Source organism: Pipistrellus hanaki (genome assembly GCF_964339955.1).
Source record: "Pipistrellus hanaki genome assembly, chromosome: X".
NCBI lineage: Eukaryota > Metazoa > Chordata > Mammalia > Chiroptera > Vespertilionidae > Pipistrellus > Pipistrellus hanaki.
In genome coordinates, this window is record NC_140524.1 from 65,010,421 (window position 1) to 65,031,624 (window position 21,204).

At 41.4% G+C, this 21,204-nt stretch overlaps 1 protein-coding gene across 1 annotated transcript in view; it reads right to left on the bottom strand.

The window, feature by feature from the left end:
- The window catches only part of PBDC1 (polysaccharide biosynthesis domain containing 1), a 34,184-nt gene extending 13,466 nt beyond the window's left edge, over positions 1-20,718 (bottom strand). The window contains exons 1-4 of the mRNA XM_084869767.1: positions 20,575-20,718; positions 20,418-20,483; positions 6,414-6,473; positions 5,768-5,908 (exon numbers count right to left, since the gene is read on the bottom strand). Coding sequence (XP_084725893.1) covers positions 5,768-5,908; positions 6,414-6,473; positions 20,418-20,483; positions 20,575-20,604 — 297 coding nt within the window. The 5' untranslated portion in view covers positions 20,605-20,718. The remainder of the gene's footprint in view (positions 1-5,767; positions 5,909-6,413; positions 6,474-20,417; positions 20,484-20,574) is intronic.
- Positions 20,719-21,204: the final 486 nt, after the last annotated feature.

Consider the following 21,204-nt stretch of genomic DNA (forward strand, 5'->3'; position numbering starts at 1 on the left):
TAGTACTAGATGTACTAGCCATTGCAATTAGATAGGAAGAAGAAATAAAAGGCATCCAAATTGGAAAAGAAGAAGTAAAGTTATCCTTATTTGCAGACGACATGATATTGTACATAAAAAACCCAAAAGTCTCCATTAAAAAATTAATAGACTTAATAAATGAATTTGGCAATGTAGCAGGATACAAAATTAACGCCAAGTAATCAATGGCATTTCTATACACCAATAGTGAACTTGCAGAAACAGAGACTAAAAAGGCAATCCCATGTACCATTTCACCAAAAAAATTAAGATACTTAGGAATAAATTAAAGGAGCCGAAACCGGTTTGGCTCAGTGGATAGAGCATTGGCCTGCAGACTGAAAGGTCCCGGGTTCAATTCCGGTCAAGGGCATGTATCTTGGTTGCGGGCACGTCCCCACTGGGGGGTGTGCAGGAGGCAGCTGGTCGATGATTCTCTCTCATCGATGTTTCTAGCTCTCTCTCCCTCTCTTCCTCTCTGTAAAAAAATCAATAAAATATGTTACAAAAAAAATTTTTTTAACTAAGGAGGTAAAGGACCTATACACGGAAAACTACACGACACTAAAAAAAGATAGAGAAAGACGTAAACAGGTGGAAGAACATACCATGTTCATGGATTGGTAGAATCAACATTATTAAAATATCCATACTTCCCAAAGCAATTTATAGGTTCAATGCACTCCCCATTAAAATACCAATGGCATATTTCACTGACCTAGAAAGAACTCTCCAAAACTTCATTTGGAACAATAAAAGACACCAAATAGCCACAGAAATCCTGAGAAAGAAGAGTAAAGTAGGAGGGATCTCAATACCAGATTTCAAGCTGTATTACAAAGCCACTGTTCTCAAAACAGCCTGGTACTGGCACAAGAACAGACATATAGATCAATGGAATAGAATTGAGAACCCAGGTTTCAACGCAAATCACTATGCTCAATTAATATTTGACAAAGGAGGCACGAATATACAATGGAGTCAAGACAGTCTCTTCAATAAATGGTGTTAGGAAAATTGGACAGACACATGCAAAAGAATGAAATTAGATCACCAACTTACACCATACACAAAAATAAACTCAAAATGGATACAGGACTTAAACATAAGACAGGAAACCATAAAAATACTAGAGGCATCCATAGTCAGCAAAATCTCAGACATATGCCAAAAGAACTTCTTCACTGATATTGCCCCTAGGGCAATGGAAGCTAAAGAGAAAATAAACAAATGGGACTACATCAAAATAAAAAGCTTTTTTCAGCAAAGGAAACCATCAACAAAACGAGAAATCCCACTGTATGGGAGAACATATTTGCAAATGTTATCACTGATAAAGGTTTAATCTCCAACATCTACAGACAGCTTATACAACTAAATAAAAGGTAAATGAATGATCCAATTAAAAAATGGGCAATGGACCTAAATAGAATATTTTCAAAAGAAGACAAAAGGATGGCCAAGAGGCACATGAACACATGCTCAAAGTCACTAATTATCCGAGAGATGCAAATCAAAACAACAATGCAGTACCATCTCACACCTGTCAGAATGGCCAACATCAACAAATCAACAAACGACAAGTGTTGGTGAGGTTGCGGAGAAAAAGGAACCCTCATGTACTGCTGGTGGGAATGCAGACAGACTGGTGCAACCACTGTGGAGAACAGTGTGTAGTTTCCTCAAAAAACTGAAAATGGAACTCCCATTTGACCCAGTAATCCCACTTCTAGGAATATATCCCAAGAAGCTAGAAACACCAATCAGAAAGGATATATATGCACCCCTATGTTCATATCAGCACAATTTACAATAGCTAGGATTTGGAAACAGCCTAGATGCCCATCAGCATATGATTGGATCCAAAAACCTTGGTACATCTACATAATGGAATATTTTGCTGCCATAAAAAAGAAGAAATTCTCATCATTTGCAGCAACCTAGATGGAATTGGAGATCATGCTGAGTGAAATAAGCCAGTCAATGAAAGAGAAATACCACATAGCCTCACTAATTTGTGGATGATAAAGAACATTATAAATTGAAGAACCAAAAGATAGATATAGAGACAGTAAAGCAACAAGCAGACTGTAAAATCACAGCAGGGAGGGGAGGGAGATCTGGGGTAGATAAGAGATCAACTGAAGGACTTGTATACATGCATATAAGTACAACCCATGGACACAAAACTTGGGAGGGAGGGCATGTATGGGGGGGGGGGGCAATGGTATATGTACAAAGATAATAATTTAATAAAAAATTAAAAAAAAAAAAAAAGAAAGAAAGAAACTCTACAGGCCAGAAGGAATGGCATAAAGTACTCAAAGTAATGGAAACCAAGATTAGTATATCCAGCAAGGCTATCATTCAAAATAGATGGTGATATAAACAGCTTCCAGGCAAAAAAGGCTAAAGGAGTTTATCACCATCAAGTCAGCATTAAAAATTTTGCTAAAGGGACTCTTATATTGAAAGAAATAGAGAGAGAAACCTAGGCATACAGAATTAAAATGGCGATAAATAAGTGCCTCTTGATAATAATCTTAAATGTAGAATGATTAAATGCTCCAATCAAAAGACACAGGGTAGCTGAATGGATAAAAATATATAATCCAACTATATGCTATCTACAAGAGACCCACCTCAGAATAAGACACATAAAGGATGAGAGTGAAGGGATAGAAAAAAATTTTCTATGCAAATAGAAAATATAAAACAGCTGGGGTAGCAATGTACCTATCTGACAAAATAAACTTCAAAACAAAGGCCATCACAAGAGACAACAAAGGTCACTATATAATACTAGAAGGATTGATCCAACAAGAGGATATAACCCTAATAAATAAATATATATATATATACACACACACAAATATATAAAACAACTTTTACAGGACTTTAAGGGAGAAATTGACAACAATACAATCATAGTAGGGGACTTTAAAACCCCACTGACTTTACTGGATAGATCTTCAAGGCAAAAAATTAATAAGAAACAGTGACTCTAAAGGACACACTGGATCAGATGAATTTAATTGACATTTATAGAACATTTCATCCCAATACACATTCTTCTCAAGTGCACATGGATCATTCACAAAGATAGATCACATGTCAGGACACAAAACAAGTCTCTTCAACTTCAAGAAATCATATCAAGCACTTTCTCAGAACACAGTGAAATGAAATGAGAAATCAACTACAGTAAAAATACCCATAAATACTCATACACATGGTGGCTAAATAGCATGTTATTAAACAATAAATTCGTTACCAATGAGATCAAGAAAGAAATTAAAAACTTCCTGGAAACAAATTAAAATGAACATACAACACCCATCATTTGGTCATGATGCCATAATGGCGTCATGACAACAAGCCTTTTATGATACAGATAGTGCTCTATAAAAGTACAAGCTAATCAAGTAAACAATAAGAAACACAAATTTTAGCATGGCCTGTGATAATGTCAACTTAAATCCAGAGAATCCAAACACCTCTCTTGCACCCTAATTGCCAATCTTCCTTCCAAGTATTCTGGTTAAACTACTCACAGGTAAATTTATTCCTCCTCTCTTGAAAGGGCTGGATGGTTAGCAATGAAATGATCAAGTCCAAAAGGTAGAAAAATAGACTCAATGAACATATAAAAAAATATAAACCAAGAAAAGTCATTTCATAACTTACTTATTGGTTGATGACTACACAAGAGCCCTGATTCTTTATTTATTTTCCTTAAAACACTCCCCTCCAGTTTTAAATGTATAAAAATGTATTCATCAATAATTCTTGGTCAGGAGAATCCAAGATGGCTGCTCGGGTAGGCACCTAGCCGCAGCCACACGCAACAATTTCAGTAAAATACAACTAAAATATAAAATGGACATTATCCAGAACTACAGGAAAGTCGACTGACTGGAAATTCTACAACGAGAAGCAAGGAGAAAACCAGAAGGAGGCGCGGAGGAGCTGGAAAAGCCTAAGGTACGGAGACACGCGGCGTGCGCGGAGAGGACAGAGCCGGAGAGGAGGGAGGCCGAATGCCTGGCTGGCGTTCCCTAGCGGGAAGGAGATAAACACTCCGACTGTGCTGGGCCCCCAACTGCTCTGAACCCCTGTTCTAGGCCAGACCCCGGGGACCCAGGCTCATCCAGAAGGAGCTGGGCTGTAAGGCGGAACCCGGGGGAGCGGCGAAAGGAGGTCCCAGAGGCGCGCACACTGCGCGCAGAGAAGGGCCGGCCGGCTGTGCCGTAGGACTGCCCTGGCGGGAAGGAGACAGGGGCTCCAGACTGCTCTGAACGCCACCTCCAACTCCACTTCCAACTGAACTGAACCCCAGTTTCGGGCCCATTGCGGGAGAGCCTACACAGTTTGGTAGCAGGCGAAAATCGAGGGCACCTTTCTCTCAGAGATGCTTGCAACAAGTACTGAAGGACCCTGAGTCTCAGGAGACGCAAAGGGCGGGGCGGACGGAAGCCAAAGCTGTAGGCTCCACCCTGAAACCCCATCCCATCAGAAAAGCTGCCTGCGAAAATGCCTAAACCAAATAGATCACAAACGAAAGAAATGGAGGACAAAAAGCGACTGGATATAGAGTTCAAAACCACACTTATAAGGTTTTTCAAGAGTATCCTAGAAAAGGCCAATAAAATAAATGAGACCTATGAGGATATGAAAAGGGATCAACAAGAAATAAAGAATACATTGTCTGAAATAAAAAATATAATATTATACAGAGTCCTAAAAACAGAATAGAAGATCGCAAGAATCAAGTCAAAGATTTGGAACATAAAAAGCCAGAAGACACTCCTCTGCAGAAGCTAGAAGGCAAGAGAATCCAGAAAATTGAAGATAATGTAAGAAACCTCTGGGACAACTTCAAACGATCCAACATCAGAATCATGGGGGTCCCAGAAGATGAGAGAGAGCAAGATATCGAAAACATACTGAAAGAAATAGTGACAGAAAACTTCCCCCACCTGGGGAAAGAATTGGACTTACAAGTCCAGGAAGCACACAGAACTCCAAATAAGAGGAATCCAAAGAGGACCACACCAAGACAAATCATAATTAAGATTCCAAGAGCAAAGGACAAAGAGAGGATATTAAAAGCAGCAAGAGCTAAGCAGCACCTATACGATTGTCAGCTGATTTCTCAACAGAAACCATGCAGGCCAGACGGGAATGGCAAGAAATATTCAAGGTGATGAATAGCAAGAACCTACAGCCAAAAATACTCTACCCAGCAAAGCTATCACTCAGAATCGAAGGTCAGATAAAGAGCTTCACTAATAAAAAAAAGCTAAAGGAGTTCATCACCACCAAACCAGAATTATATGAATTGCTGAAGGGGGTTCTTTCAGAAGAGAAAGTAAATAAAGATAAAAATTATGAACAACAAATACGTAACTATCAACAAGTGAATCTAAAAACCAAGGAAATTAAAAAAAAAATCTGATGAACAATATTAACTGTTGAATATAATAGAATCAGAGGTATGGAAGGGGAGTGAACTAATGATTCTTGGGGAAAAGGGGAGAGGGGGATGTGGGAAGAGACTGAACATAAACTGTGCACCTATGGATGAGGACAATGGGGGGTGGGGAAAGGGCAGAGGGTGGGGTGGGAAGGGGGGGGAAAAGGAACACTTGTAATAATATGAACAATAAAAATTTATTAAAAAAATAATAATAAAAAATAATTCTTGGTCATATGCTAGGCAATATTTAAGAGAGAGAATTCTTACCTCTTTAGCTGATATTGATTTAAGTTCTTCTGGATCCAATACATCTATCCTGAGTTTCTCAAATTTTTTCCGAAATTCAGTATAGATTTGGTCATCCACTTTGGTGAGTTTCAGGAACTGTGGGTCAACTGATGAAATCAACTGCCAGACATTAAGACAACATACATATGCTAGTCTCAAATTTACTACACTTCTATTCCCCCTTCCTCAAAAAACTTATAGTTTTCGGGGCAGAAGAGTTCATTAGGAAGTATATAAACAGCTTAGGTTAGAGATGAAATCATGAGATAGTTTTAAAGGGTCATAATACCTACAATACATTTCACCAATTCAAATACTTTTGGCTTTGGCACTGCCTGGCTATTGCCCTCTGTGATTCATCCATTCAGTCAACAAATATTAATTAAGTACTGACTATGGACCCAGCACCCTTTTCTTAGTTAGCAACAGAAATATGGGAAAAGAAGCTCAACTCCTCATTGTCAATACAAAATTCACTTCCACACCCCTTTTCTCTGTAGGTAAGATCTTACAGTAATAAAAATGATCTCCAAAACACAATTGTTTAAATTGTGACAATAGTGGTTAGCAGAAAATCAAACAGTACATGTTCAATTCTGCTTAATAATGATGACAGACAACTCACCTTGTAGTAGACTTCAGCATGCTGCATTGCTCTCATGGCCCATGCCATCTCAATATCAGGCTGCAAGGGAGAAAAAAATATCAGGTCAGGGACATTAAAAATGGCGTCAGGGTAAGTAGATGCTGTACGAACATGCTCCCAGGGCCAAATGGAAATTACAACTAAAATACAGAAAAATTTCCTGAATAATCACCAGAAGATTCACTAGTGAGAACCCTGATAACCAAAGATGGAAAGTAGAGACCACATAAAGACTGAGAGGAGGGGCAGAGGCACAAAAGGACTGGCCAGGCTTCCACAGACGGCAACTAAAGCTCCGGAGAGAGAGAATCCAAGATGGTGGCATAGGTAAACATCTAAACTGCTGCCTCACACAACAATATCAAAACTACAACTAAAAGGGGGTGGAGGACTCGCTGAAGAGGTGTGTAAGAAGTTAATCAGATAACGCACATGATCTGACTCAGAAGGAGGAAGGCACACATGAAGCTCTCAGTAAAGGTTGCTATTATAAAAATACACCCGCTTGTGCAGCCCCATGACTGTTGCATCTGCTCTGCCACTTTTCTGCATGGCTAGTCCTCAGAGAGATGTCCTTGGGCATTTCTTAGCTCGGTATTGCCACCTCCTCCAGGGTGGGACCTTGATGAAGACAGGAACCAGATTGTTTATATCTGGAGCCTCAGTGCCCAGAATAGAACCTAACACAAGTGAATGAATGAGTAGTGAAAGCTCCAACACACCAGCCAAGCCTTCCTAGCCACCATTCTTCCCTCTCTTCCAGCCATTCTGCAGGCCTCTCCAGGGAGGTCCTAGGCCTGAGGAGTCAGGGGTGCCCTGGCAGCGCAGGGAAAGAGACAAGAAGTCATTCAGGCACACATCACCAAATGTTTATTACCTGCTTCTTTCACCTGCACCCCCAATCTTCCAGGCCAGGATAGGAACATATATGACACACACACACACATTCATCCAGAGACAGGTCAAGATAGGGGCCTGGCCCTAGCCAGTGTTGCTTAGTGGTTAGAGTGCCAGCTCACACACTGTAAAGTCACAGGTTCAATTCCCGGTCAAGGACATGTACCTGGGTTGTAGGTTCGATCTCCAGCCCCAGTCTAGGTGCATGATGGAGGCAACCAACCAATGTGTTGATGCGTCTCTCTCACATAGACGTTTATCTTTCTCTCTCCCTCTCATTCCCTTCCACTCTTTCTAAAGGAAAAAAGAAATCAATGAAAAAAAAATCCTTGGGTGAGGATTAACAAAACAAAACAAAACAAAACAAAAAGATAGGGGCCTGAACATGGCTGCCTAGAGCTGCCCATGCTGCCTGCTCTCCTGAGCTTTTGTTTTTCTGTCTAAAATATGGAGGTTCAACTAGTCCTCCTTCAAAGAATGAAATGGCTTTTGAGTTTTCCAAGGAGGAAAGGAATTGGTATTCATTCATTCATTTATTCATTCAAAAAGCCACTTGCCTGGTTTTGAATCCCAGCTCTACTGCCTCCCAGCTGTGTGACCTTGAATAAGTTACCTAACCTCTCTGGGCCTCAGTTTCTCATCTATAAAATGGAGTTAATGGAGAGGTTTTGTGAGGATTGCATGACTTAAAGCGAAAGTGATTACACAACCCTAGGCACTGAGTGATAAATAAGGCATTGTTATTATTATTCATTTAAAAGCATACACGTGATAGTTCCAGGGTCTTATTATGTTTCAAGTTAGCAACATCCCAGGAAGGCAGAGGCTATCGGTGTCCTCATTTGACAGCAGAAGAAGCTGAGCCCAGGGTGTTCAGCAGAGCTGGAGAATGACAATGGGTTGCGGACACCTGAGACATCTAACAGCAGAAGATAAGAATTCTGGGGACTATTCTGCCCCTGGTAGAGAGAGGCTGGGATAGGGAAGGAGGAGTGGGGGAGGTTCCCGAGGCTCAGCTGAAGGCATGCTGCTGATTCAGTGCTTCCAAAGCTCCAGGTCACTGAGCATCTGCATGCTCCCAGGCCCCGGACACCACCAAGATCTCATTGTCACAGCTTGCGGTCCAGGGGAAGAGACAGATGGGTGACCCGGTGCGATTGGTGCTACAATGGGACTCACAAGCAGCTGTGGGAGTCCAGAGGAGGCCTGGGGATAGGGGGTGGGGAGGGGGAGATCAGAAGAGACTTCCTGGAGGAGGTGATGCTAAAGCTGAGACCCAAAGGGTAGACAGGGCAGATGGGGCAGCTAAACCAGCTCAGCACAGGCCAAGAACACAGGCTGAGAGTTTTGGGGGTGAGTTCCACTCATCCCAAATTCCACCAAGCCCCCATACTGCCTACTGCTGCCCCAGATAAACACACCCAGAACCAGCATCAGGGAAATGTAAAACCTACTCCAGCTTATTGTGCTCCCAGATACAGGCTGGAACCTCTTTCTGGCCATGTCTGACAGAACTTCCCGTGATGATGAAAACATTCTGCCTCGACAGTGTCCAACACCGTTCCCATGAGCCACATATCACTATGGAGCGCTTAAAACGTAATAGCGTGACTGCTATGGGTTGAATGAATGTGTTGAAGTCCTAACCCCCAGGTTAGGACCTCCAAATTCGGCCTTACTTGGAAAATAGGGTCATCGCAGATGTAATGAGGTAAGGTGAAGTCATACAGGACAAGGGTGGCCCTAAACCAATATGACTGGTTGTCCTTCTGAAAATGGGGAAATTAGGACACAGACATACACACAAGGGGAATGCCATGTTACATGAATACAGAGATGAGGGTGACGCATCAGCAAGCCCAGGAACACCAAAGATTGCCAGCAAACACCAGAATCTAGGAACAGATCCTCCCTCGTGGCCTCAGAATGAACCAGCCCTGCTGGCATCTTGGCCTCAGACTTCAGCCTCCCAAACTGCAGCAGAAGAAATAAACGTCTGTGGTTTAAAAAAAAATAAAAAATAAATAAAATAAAATAAAAGGGGGTGGAGGGGTGAGGGAATATGTAGGGAGGGGTTTGGGATGGGATTGGGGGGATGAGGACAATTATGTGATACCATAATCAATAAAAAAAAAAATGGGGGGGGGGAAACTACAACTAAAAGACAAAACAGACATCAATCAGAAAGGATTTATGCACCCATAGGTTCATAGCAGCACAATTTACCATAGCTAAGATTTGGAAACAGCCTAGGTGCCCATCAGCAGATGATTGGATTAGAAAACTATCATACATCTACACCACATATGTCAAACACAAGGCCCGCGGGCCAAATCCAGCCCGCCAGGCCTTGCAATGTGGCCCGCACCGCGCTGTCATCACTGCACTCCGCTGTCAGTTTATGACATTGTCAGTTTATGACTGTTCAGTAAACCATTCGGCCCGCGATTTAGGCTGGATTTTAGATTTTGGCCCCTTCTCTGGTTGAGTTCGACACCCCTAATCTACACAATGGAATACTACGCTGCCATAAAAAAAGAAGGAATTCTTACCATTTGCAGTAACCTGGATGGACCTGGAGAACATTATGTTAAGTGAAATAGGCCAGGCAATGAAAGAAAAATACCACAAGATCCCATTCATTTATGGAAAGTAACGAACATTATAACCTGATAAATAAAAAGATAGATACAGAGGCAGTAAAGCCCTGAACAGACTGTTAAATTACAGAATGAAAGCTGGGGAGTGTTGGGGAGGGAGAGAAATAGATAAACCAAAGGACTTATATGCATGCATATTAACACACCTATGGACATAAGACACTGGAGGTGGGGGGTGGGATGAAGGCATGTGATAGGGAGTAGGGGAGGCTGGGGGAAGGTCAATGGGAGGAAAATAGGAGATATATATACTACTATATGTAATTAAAAAAAATAAAATAAAATAATGGGGGGAAAAGCAAACATACTAAGAACAAAAGATAGATAGATAGATAGATAGATAGATAAAAATACAAATAAATAAAAAGACATATTTCCAGGTGTGGGGTATGGGTGGCGGTGGGCAAAGAGGGAGAAACGTGGGACATCTGTAATAGTGTCAACAATAAAAAGTAAAATAAATAAAACAACAAAAAAATAACAAAAAAAGAAACAGCCCTCATATGAAAGAAAATCAGGCATCACCAGAAAAGGACCTAAATGGAATCTTTTTGAAAGAAGAGAGAAGGAAGGCCAAGAGACATATGAAAACACCCTCAAAGTAACTGTTTGAGAGATGCAAATCAAAACAACAATGTGGTACCATCTCACACCTGTCAGAATGGCTATCAACCAATCAACAAACAACAAGTGTTGGCGAGGTTGTGGAGAAAAAGGAACTCTCGTGCACTGCTGGTGGGAATGCAGACTGGTGCAGCCACTGTGGAGAACAGTATGGAGTTTCCTCAAAATACTAAAAATGGAACTCCCACCTGACCCAGTAATCCAACTTCTAGAAACATATCCCAACAAACTAGAAACACGAATCAGAAAGGATATATGCACCCATATGTTCATAGCAGCACAATTTACCATAGCTAAGATTTGGAATCAGCCTAAATGCCCACCAGCAGATGAGTGGATTAAAAAACTGTGGTAGAGACAAAACTGATTTGGCTCAGTCGATAGAGCGTCGGCCTGCAGACTGAAAGGTCCTGGGTTTGATTCCAGTCAAGGACATGTACCTTGGTTGCGGCCACATCCCCAATGGAGGGTGTGCAGGAGGCAGCTGATCAATGTTTCTCTCTCATTGATGTGTCTAACTCTGTCCCTCTCCCTTCCTCTGTAAAATATCAATAAAATATAATTTTTAAAAAAAAATGTGGTACATCTACACAATGCAATACTACGCTGCGTTAAAAAAGGAGTTCCTACCATTTGCAGCAACATGGATGGAGATGGAGAGCATTATGCTAAGTGAAATAAGCCAGGCAGAGAAAGATAAACATCACATAATCTCACTCATTTGTGAAATTTAATGAACGGCATAGACTGATGAACAAGAACAGACCCAGAGACTGAGTAATGTCGACCAGAACCTCAACCCTCAGGGAAGGAGGGGGTCGGTGGGAGGAAGCGGGAGAGATCAACCAAGGGACCTGTGTGCATACATATGAGCCTAATCAATGGACACAGATAACGGGGGTGGAGTATGCGTGGAGGGTAGGAGGTAATGGGAGGATAAGGACACATATGTAAAATAATAATAATAATAATAATAATAATAATAATAATAATGAAATAAAAAAGAAAATGTGAGGTAACCGAAACCCCAAGAACACCTGAGAACGTCTTTCCTGCCATGCTAGTAGTCATCAGCTGTACGGTAATATTATCTGGGGCAAATGGGAAAGTATTTTGGACTTATGTTCCTGACCCTTCATGAGTGGGAGACCTTACGTGGGCTGATCCCGCTGCCCAATGTAGTCAATGATTATTCCAAACACCTTGGTCATCCAGGAGGACCATGGGTGGGGCAAGGAAGTAAAATTACACAGGGGTCACCACCCAGCTTCCCTTCTGTATGACACAAAGTCAAACCACTGCTCCTTTGTGTGTAAAATTAAAGAGAGTTTTCTGGCTTGTGTGGACACCAAAGGAAGGGCCTATCGCTACTTCCTCCTGGGAGAGGTGCAGAAAATGTAACTAAGACCTTGTCTATACAAAAAGAAATTGACAGCCAGTTTGAAATGGAATTGCCATGGCCTAGAGCAAAGAATATCCTTACATGATATCATTCTACAATGTCATTATAATTTTCCCCAGATTTGTGTTACCCTCATTATTGCACACTTGGGAATCAATAAAAAAATCATCCTTTTGGTGCTTGGAGAAAAAATATCTCCTGATATTTTAGAATTACAACAGCATAATGTACAATTATCCCCCCAAAAAACCTTAAAAAGCAATTATTTGAAGGTCTAACAGCAATTTAAAAAGGACATGAGCTGAAACGGTTTGGTTTTGTGGATAGAGCGTCGGCCTGTGGACTGAAAGGTCCCAGGTTCAATTCCGGTCAAGGGCATGTACAATGGTTACGGGCACATCCCCAGTGAAGGGTTTGCAGGAGGCACCTGGTTGATGTTTCTCTCTCATCAATGTTTCTAAGCTCTCTATCCTTCTCCCTTCTTCTCTGTAAACAAAAAAACAAAAACAATAAAATATACTTTTTTTAAAAGGACATGAAAGGATTTAATCCTTTGTACTATGTAGAGGGTCCCCTGGGAAGGCACCTGAGCATTCTATATTGGCCTCTCTTGCCGTTTTGGCCAAGAGGGACCTGCTTCTCGCGGTCCAGTTCCCCACCGCTGTTGCCTGAGATTTCAGTTCATGACGAGGTTGAAGCATCACAGGAGCTGGTACTATGGATCTATTTCTAGCCCAGTGGGGTGAGCTGGCCCTCCCTGGAGAAGAAACCTGGGTTCCCCAAGATATGAGATCAGTGTTGGGGCCTCGCCATTAGGCGAGGGAATCCCAAGGAATGTGCTGGGTGTGGAGGCCATGGGGGCATAGGCTACCAAAGAGACAAAAGTGAACCTCACATCACCCTGCTTGGCACCAGAGGATGGCTGATTAGCCAGAGACGGGTAAGATTCCTTAGGGAAGGAATAATCTAAGACAGGCACAGTCACAGAGGGGCCAGCAGGAGAGAACTTGGGGGGTCAACAGAGATGGGACACAGACCCTCCCCCCCTCCCCCCAACTTTGCAGGGGCCTGATTTTTCACCCCTTCTGAGGGAGGTCTCCTGCCCCCATGGCTGCTTCGCTCCCCATGCCCAGGTCAAATCGGGACCCAGGTAATACACAGAGACTTGGCCGACAGCAGCTGCCTCTCACGAGATGCAACAAGACTTGTTTGAGATGTCTTGTACCCATGGTGTGGGGAAGTGGGTTTTTTATAGCCAAATACAGCCTAGTACCAGGAATGCTCAGGGCCTACTCAAGGAGGCAAATAATCCTTTCCACTAATATACACAGGGTAAAATAAGATTGTTGTTAGAATGTTGAGATTGACAGTAGAATAGTCAAGTTTTCAGAGTAATTTAAATTTGCTAATTGAAATAAGCGAATATTCGATAAAAATTAATTGTACAGTACAAAAAGCTATTCCTAAAGTATTAACAAAAATTTTTATTGGCAGTTCATCTCATGGTAAAATTGCATAACATGTAATGAACCTAAAGCAGTCATATTTTAGTGCAAAAAACATAAAATTTAAAAGCTATCAAGACTACATTATAAAATTTCCAAAAGCCTCCTAATATCTAAACAAAAAAGAGGGGATAGTAGAGGAATATCATGTAAGAAAAAATATCCTGTAAGTAAATTACATCTAGAAAATTTGTACTTTAGAAACTAAACTTTCATTTGTAATGCTAACAGCAAGACACCCATGAAAAACACACATGGTGTCAAAGCAAGCCAGAGGAAAATCATTTGGGCAAAAAATGAAAAAGGATCCCAAGTCAAATTTATAAAAAATATTCCTTTACTAACTTCTAGTTGAGAATATGTTTGTATATTTTCAGAAAAGAACTCCAAGACCATGTGGATTCCTGCAACAGAGAGGAATTGACAGGAGTGCCCCAGCCATGAAGACAGAAGAGCAGCAGTCCAGAGATGAAAGACGCTGATAACGTCTTGCCATACTAGCAGACAGCAGCTGTGTGTCGCTGAAGGATGCCAAGGACCAAACGAGAGATGGTTGGACCTGCATCACCACCATTTGTCCACCATCCATAACTGAAATATCATCATTGCTGAATCTACACATAAGGAACTGTTTGACATTGAAATTGGGACTCAAGAGAACTGTTGGCCCAGAAAGAAACTCACTATAGACTGATTCATTTGCCTCTCAGCATAACTCTTATTGCTTGTCTCATTTTTTATTCTTATAAGTATATTTCTTATATCACATGATCTCACGCATCTAGGGGGAAAAATGAACAACATAAACTGATGAACAAAAACAGACCTGGAGACAGGGAAACATCGATTAGACTGTCAAACCTCAGAGGGAGGTAGGGTAGTGTGGGGGAAAGAGGGAGAGATCAACTAAAGGGCTTGTATGCATGCCTATAAGCCTAACCAGTGGTCATGGACAACAGGGGGTTGGGGGTATACGTAGGGAGGGTTTTGGGATGGGAATGGGGGGCTGTGTGTGTGTGAGGACAACTGTGTGATAACATAATCAATAAAAAATACAAAAAAAATAAATGGAAATAAACATTGGCTATGAGAATTCAAAAATTTTTGTGGCAATTTGGCAGAGCAATATAGCTGAATTTAATAATAAAAATGTGGCTTTTGTCTATAAAAAATAAAGTTAATAGATTTTCAACAACAACAAAAAGACTTAACTACAACAAGGCTGAACACACACAGTCCACAAAGGGGTGCACCAAGAGTGTCCACCTCAGGTAACTGGGCAGGCCGAGCCACTGGGCCATATAGGACACCTAGCACACAAAGCTACACTACCAACTCAGGGAAGCAGCGAAATGTAGAGACAAAGAAACAGATCACAAATGAAAGAAATGGAGGAAAAAAACGACTGGATATAGAATTAAAAACTACGGTTATAAGGTTTTTCAAGAATTTCCTAGAAAAGGCCGATAAATTTATCGAGACCCTTGAAGACATGAAAAAGGATCAACTAGAAATTAAACATACACTGACTGAAATAAAAAATATTATACAGAGACCCAACAGCAGACTAGAGGACCGCAAGAATCAAGTCAAAGTTTTGAAATACAAAGAAGCAATAAACACTCAACTAGAAAAGCAAAAAGAAAAATGAATCCAGAAAGTTGAAGATAGTGTAAGAAGCCTCTGGGTTCAAGCGTATCAACATCAGAATTATGGGGATGCCAGAAGAAGTGAGAGAGCAAGATAGTGAAAACCTATTTTGAAGAAATAATGACAGAAAACTTCCCCCACCCGGTGAAAGAAATAGACTTACAGGTCCAGGAAGCACACAGAACCCCAAACAAAAGGAATCCAAAGAGGACCACACCAAGACACATCATAATTAAAATGCCAAGAACAAAAGACAAAGAATATTAAAAGCAGCAAGAGAAAAACAGTTAGTTACCTACAAGGGAGCACCCATACGACTATAAGAAACTGCAGGCCAGACGAGAGTGGCAAGAAATATTCAAAGTGATGAATAGCAAGAACCTACAACCAAGATTCCTGTATCCAGCAAAGTTATCATTCAGAATGGAAGGTCAGATAAAGAGCTTCACAGATAAGAAAGAGCTAAAGGAGTTCATCACCACCAAACCAATATTATATGAAATGCTGAAAGGTATTCTTTAAGAAAAGGAAAAAGAAAAAAGTAAAGGTAAGCCGAAACCGGTTTGGCTCAGTGGATAGAGCATCCGCCTGAGGACTGAAAGGTCCCAGGTTTGATTCCGGTCAAGGGCATGTACCTTGGTTGCGGGCACATCCCCAGTATGGAGTGTGCAAGAGGCAGCTGATCGATGTTTCTCTCACATCGATGTTTCTCTTTATCCTTTTCCCTTCTTCTGTAAAAAAAAAAAATCAATAAAACAAAGTATTTTTTTTAAAGATAAAATTATAAACAACAAATACATATCTATAAACAAGTGAACCTAAAAATCAAGTGAATTAAAAATCTGAGGAACAGAATGGACTGGTGAATATAATAAAATCAGGGGCATAGAAAGGGAGTGGACTGATAATTCTCAGGGGGAAAGGAGTATGGGGTGTGCAGGAAGAGACTGGACAAAAATTGTCCTCAACCTATGGATGAGGACAGTGGGGGGAGGTAAGGGCAGAGGGTGGGGTGGGAACCAGGTGAAGGGGAGTTATGAGGGGTTAAAGGAGAAACAATTCTAATGATCTGAACAATAAAGATATATTAAACTTAAAAAAAAAAAAAAAAAAGCCAAGATTGCTTTGGCTCAATGGATAGAGCGTCGGCTTGGGGATTGAAGGGTCCCGGGTTCGATTCCGGTCAAGGGCATGTACCTTGGTTGCGGGCACATCCCCAGTGGGGGGTGTGCAAGAGGCAGCTGATCGATGACTCTCTCTCATCGATGTTTCTAACTCTCTATCTCTCTCCCTTCCTCTCTGTACAAAATCAATAAAATATATATTAAAAAAAAAAAAAAAAAAGAGTGTAGCCATAAAAAGCCTAAAAAAATTTAAAAAAACACGAAACTGGAGCCCACTGTATGGGAGAATATATTCAATACTGATAAATCTGATAAAGGGTTAATATCCAAAATATATAAGGAATTCATAAAAGTTAACAGAAGACAAATAATCCAATTAAAACAGATGGGCAAAGGACCTAAATAGATACTTCTCCAAAGAGGACATACAGATGGCCAAAAGACATGAAAAAATGCCCAAATTCACTGATAATATGAGAGGTGCAAATTAAAAGGACAATGAAGTACCTGTCAGAATAGCTACCATCAACAAATCAACAAATGACAAGTGCTGGCGAGGATGTGGAGAATAGGGAACCCTATTACCCTGCTGGTGGGAGGGTAACCATTATGGAAAACAGTATGGTGTTTACTCAAAAAATTAAATGTGGATCTGCCATTTGACTCAGTAATCCCACTTCTAGGAATATATCCTAAGAAACTCGAAACACTGAATCAGAAAGAATGTATGCACAGCCTATGTTCACAGTAGCACAATTTACAATAGCTAAGATTTGGAAACAGCCTAAGGGCCCAAAGTAAATGAGTGGATAAAAACCTGTGGTACATCTGTACCGTGGAATACTATGCAGAAAAAAAAAAAGAAAAGGAAAAAAAAAAGGCCGAGACCGGTTTGGCTCAATGGATAGAGCGTCGGCTTGGGGACTGAAGGGACCCGGGTTCTATTCCGGTCAAGGGCATGTACCTTGGTTGCGGGCATATCCCCGGTAGGGGGTGTGCAAGAGGTGGCTGATCGATGACTCTCTCTCATCGATGTTTCTAACTCTCTATCTCTCTCTCTTCCTCTCTGTACAAAATCAATAAAATATATTTTAAAAAAAAGAAAAGAAAAAAAAAGGGGGGGAGGACCTTGCCCCAGCTAGTTTGGCTCAGTAGATAGTGTGTCAGCCTGCAGACTGAAGGATTCTGGGTTTGATTCCAGTCAAGGGCACATGCCCAGATTACAGGCTCCATCCCCAATAGGAGGTGTATAGGAGGCAGCTAATCAATGATTCTCTCCCTCCACTCCCTTCCTCTTTGAAATTAATAAAAAATATGTTTTAGCCGAAACTGGTTTGGCTCAGTGGATAGAGCGTTGGCCTGCGGACTGAAAGGTCCCAGGTTCTATTCCGCTCAAGGGCAGGTACCTTGGTTGCAGGCACATCCCCAGTAGGGGGTGTGCAGGAAGCAGCTGATGGATGTTTCTCTCTCATCAATGTTTCTAACTTTCTTTTTTTTAAAATATATTTTATTGATTTTTTACAGAGAGGAAGGGAGAGAGATAGAGAGCTAGAAACGCTGATGAGAGAGAAATATCGATCAGTTGCCTCTTGCACAGCCCCTACTGGGGATGTGCCCGCAACCCAGATACATGCCCTTGACCAGAATTGAACCTGAGACCTTTCAGTCCCCAGACCGACGCTCTACCACTGAGCCAAACCAGTTTCAGCTGTTTCTAACTTTCTATCCCTCTCCCTTCCTCTCTGTAAAAAATCAATACAATATATATATATATATAAAATAAACTAGAAAACAGTCACAAGGGAGTTGCTACTTTTGAAAAAAAAAAAAAAAAAAAAAAAAAAGGAGACTCTCTTACCCTTTGAGACAGCATGGAGAGAATCATGCTACGTGAAATAAATCAGTCAGAGAAAGACCAGTATCATATGATCACACTCATATGTGAAATCTAAGTAACAAAATAAACTGATGAAGGGAGTGGATCCAGAGACATGGAAGCATGAAACAGAATGTGGAATCTCAGAGGGAAGGCGGGAAGGATGTGCAGATGGGAAGTAATCAACCAAGGACCTTGTATACATATATGCATGGCCCATGAACACAGACAAAGGGGCCCTGAGGGCCTGGGCAAGGGTGTGTGTGTGTGTGTGTGTGTGTGTGTGTGTGCGCGCGCACGCGCGCGCACAGGCTACAAGGAGTCAATGTGGGGGGGAAAGGGGGACATATGTAATACTTTCAACAATAAAGAATTATTTTTTAAAAATAAAAATAAATAAAACTACCCATGCCTGGACACCCCTTGGAATGTCAAAAAAATAAAAAAAAATTAAAAAATGCCAGGTCAGAAATCTCCCAATCCTGCCACTAGAGAACAAATTAAGGAAGCCTATGTATGCTCAGGAGAGCTACCAAACCTGGTGTTACTGTTAAAGGATAAAACCTAGACTAATAGGTTTGGGCAATAAAATAATTCTTCTGTTCTTATGACAAACAAAAAACTACCTACACAGTCTAATAAATAGAATGAGGCAGGGACTAACTTTTCCTGGAAGCTAATGAAAGTGTTAGAAACTAAATAAAGCAGTAATAATATTCTCAAGACTGAGTTAGGCCCTGTTTAGAGCGTTGTCTCCCATAGCCAAGGTTGTGGCTTAGATCTCTGGTTAGGGCATATATAAAAATCAACCAATGAATGCCAAAATAAGTGAAACAACAAATAGGATGCTGTCTAAAACCATCAGTAAATTAAAAACATTTTTAAAAGACTGAGTTAAATCATTGCAAAACTGAAATAATAAACACACATAGACAACTGAACTCTTGAAACAACAAAATAATGGAAGTGAAATTACTCTTCACTTTTAAGAGTGTGGCATTTCATAATCATCACTTGTTTATCTGATTGCCAATTTCCCACCCTATAACACTTAGAAATGAAACAGTATCACGAAGCAGGTTAATTTATAAATGCCCCTTACCAAGCACCCACAACCTGTTCCATTAGAATCTCCCACTCAAATTGGAGGGATATATTTCACTGACCCCAGAAGCCCTTTGCAGTTTTATTTCCAGGCCCTTTGCCTGACTGCTAATTCATGTCCTTTGTCCACCTATACTTTGAGGATCCAATTTGAGATCCACTATCACAGTGAAGTCTTCATCTACTGTCTAGGTTCTATGTGCTTATTCTTAAATTAAACTGTTTTGTATCTTATGCCCTGATTCGCTCATCTAGCTTAGATCACATTCTTACTTGAGTGTTACTACTGTTCTCATACCCTTGCGTTTTGTATCTCAAATACATTATGGGCCCTAGCCAATTTGTCTCAGTCCACCTGTGGACTGAAGGGTCTCAGATTTGATTCCAGTCAAGGGCACATACCTCAGTTGCAGACTTGATCCCTGGCCCCGGGATGCATGTGGGAGGCAACCAATGGATGTGTCTCTCGTATACCGTGTTTCCCCGAAAATAAGACATCCTCCGAAAATAAGACCTAGTGCATGGAAAGATAAGACATTTCCTGAAAATAAGACCTAGCGCAACTTTGGGAGAAAAAATTAATATAAGACACTGTCTTATTTTCGGGGAAACAGGGTAGATGTTTCTCTCTGTATCTCCCTCCTTTCCACTCTTGGATGAGGATTAACAACAAAACAAAAATATCCTTGGGTGAGGATTAACAAGAACACCAAAACAAAATAAAACAAAACCTCAAATACATCATGTGCTTCCTCCTTAAGAATCTAGACACACCATAAGCCAGTGCAACTTTACTGCACAGTGGAATCACTCGAGGGCCTTTAAAAATATGGATAGCAGGCTCTCAGTCCCAGATATTCTGATTTAATTGAAATGGACTGTGCTCTGGCCATCGGGATATTTAAATGCTTCACGCGGGATTCTAATGTGCAGCAAAGTTTGGGAACTACTTCCAGTGGTATTAGTCCTGCGTTTGTGGATCCAACAGATTAGAATGAGCTGAAAGGCCCCCGCGTGGACTAGCTGGGCGATGTTGTAGCACTGGTCTACATAAGATTTCAGGGCAGGGGTTTACAATTTCGTGGCAGGCCCTGCAGACATCACAGACTAGGTGAATTGGAGCCGTGTGTGTCATACTCACGTCGTTGCCGTAAGACTCGGCTGGGAGAGAAAGAGCATGTGCCACGGATACCAGTTCCCCGGAAACCTGAGAATAAAAAAAGGAGGAGGAGAGGGAGAGTTCAACGCTAGAGTCAGCTCGACTTCCCCATTCACCCGACCCCAGAGCAGTGCCTCACCGGCTCTTCAGTTTCACCAGTCGCCTCCATGTTGCAGCTAACAAAGCTCCGATCCACTTCCCGGAAATGACTTTACGTAAGCTCTTTGCGTCGTCCGCCGGAAGGGAGGGCGGGGCAAGAATGGCTTTCCTGCGCCTGCGCCTCCCGCACCCTCCCTCGCCGGAAGGCGCTAATCCCTGGCCCCTCCTCAGCTACCCCACGCAATCAAAAGTGCTGCGTTGTTGCTAGGCTGGGCTGTTAGAGAGATCCGAGGCATTTAAATACTCGGTAAATCTATGATCTTGGGCAAACCTGAGTTAAAATAATACAGGTTTCGCTAGCAGCGAATCGAATTCACAGTATTTGTAAATGCAGACACAAACACACTGGCGCACAGCTGGATAAAGAGCATAGTAAGCTTGGTCAGTGTCAATGTGTTTCAGTGGTAGAGCAGCAAGTCAGGTTGGATTCCCAGTCAGGTTGGATTCCCAGTCAGGTCACTTGCCCAGATTGCAGACCAATCCCCTCTATCTCATCATTGATATTGATGTTTCTATCTCCCTCTCCCTTTCTGAAATATATATATAATTTTTTTAAGATTGTAGTAATATATGACTTGGAGGAGCAAAGGGGATTTCTGTGCTAAATATT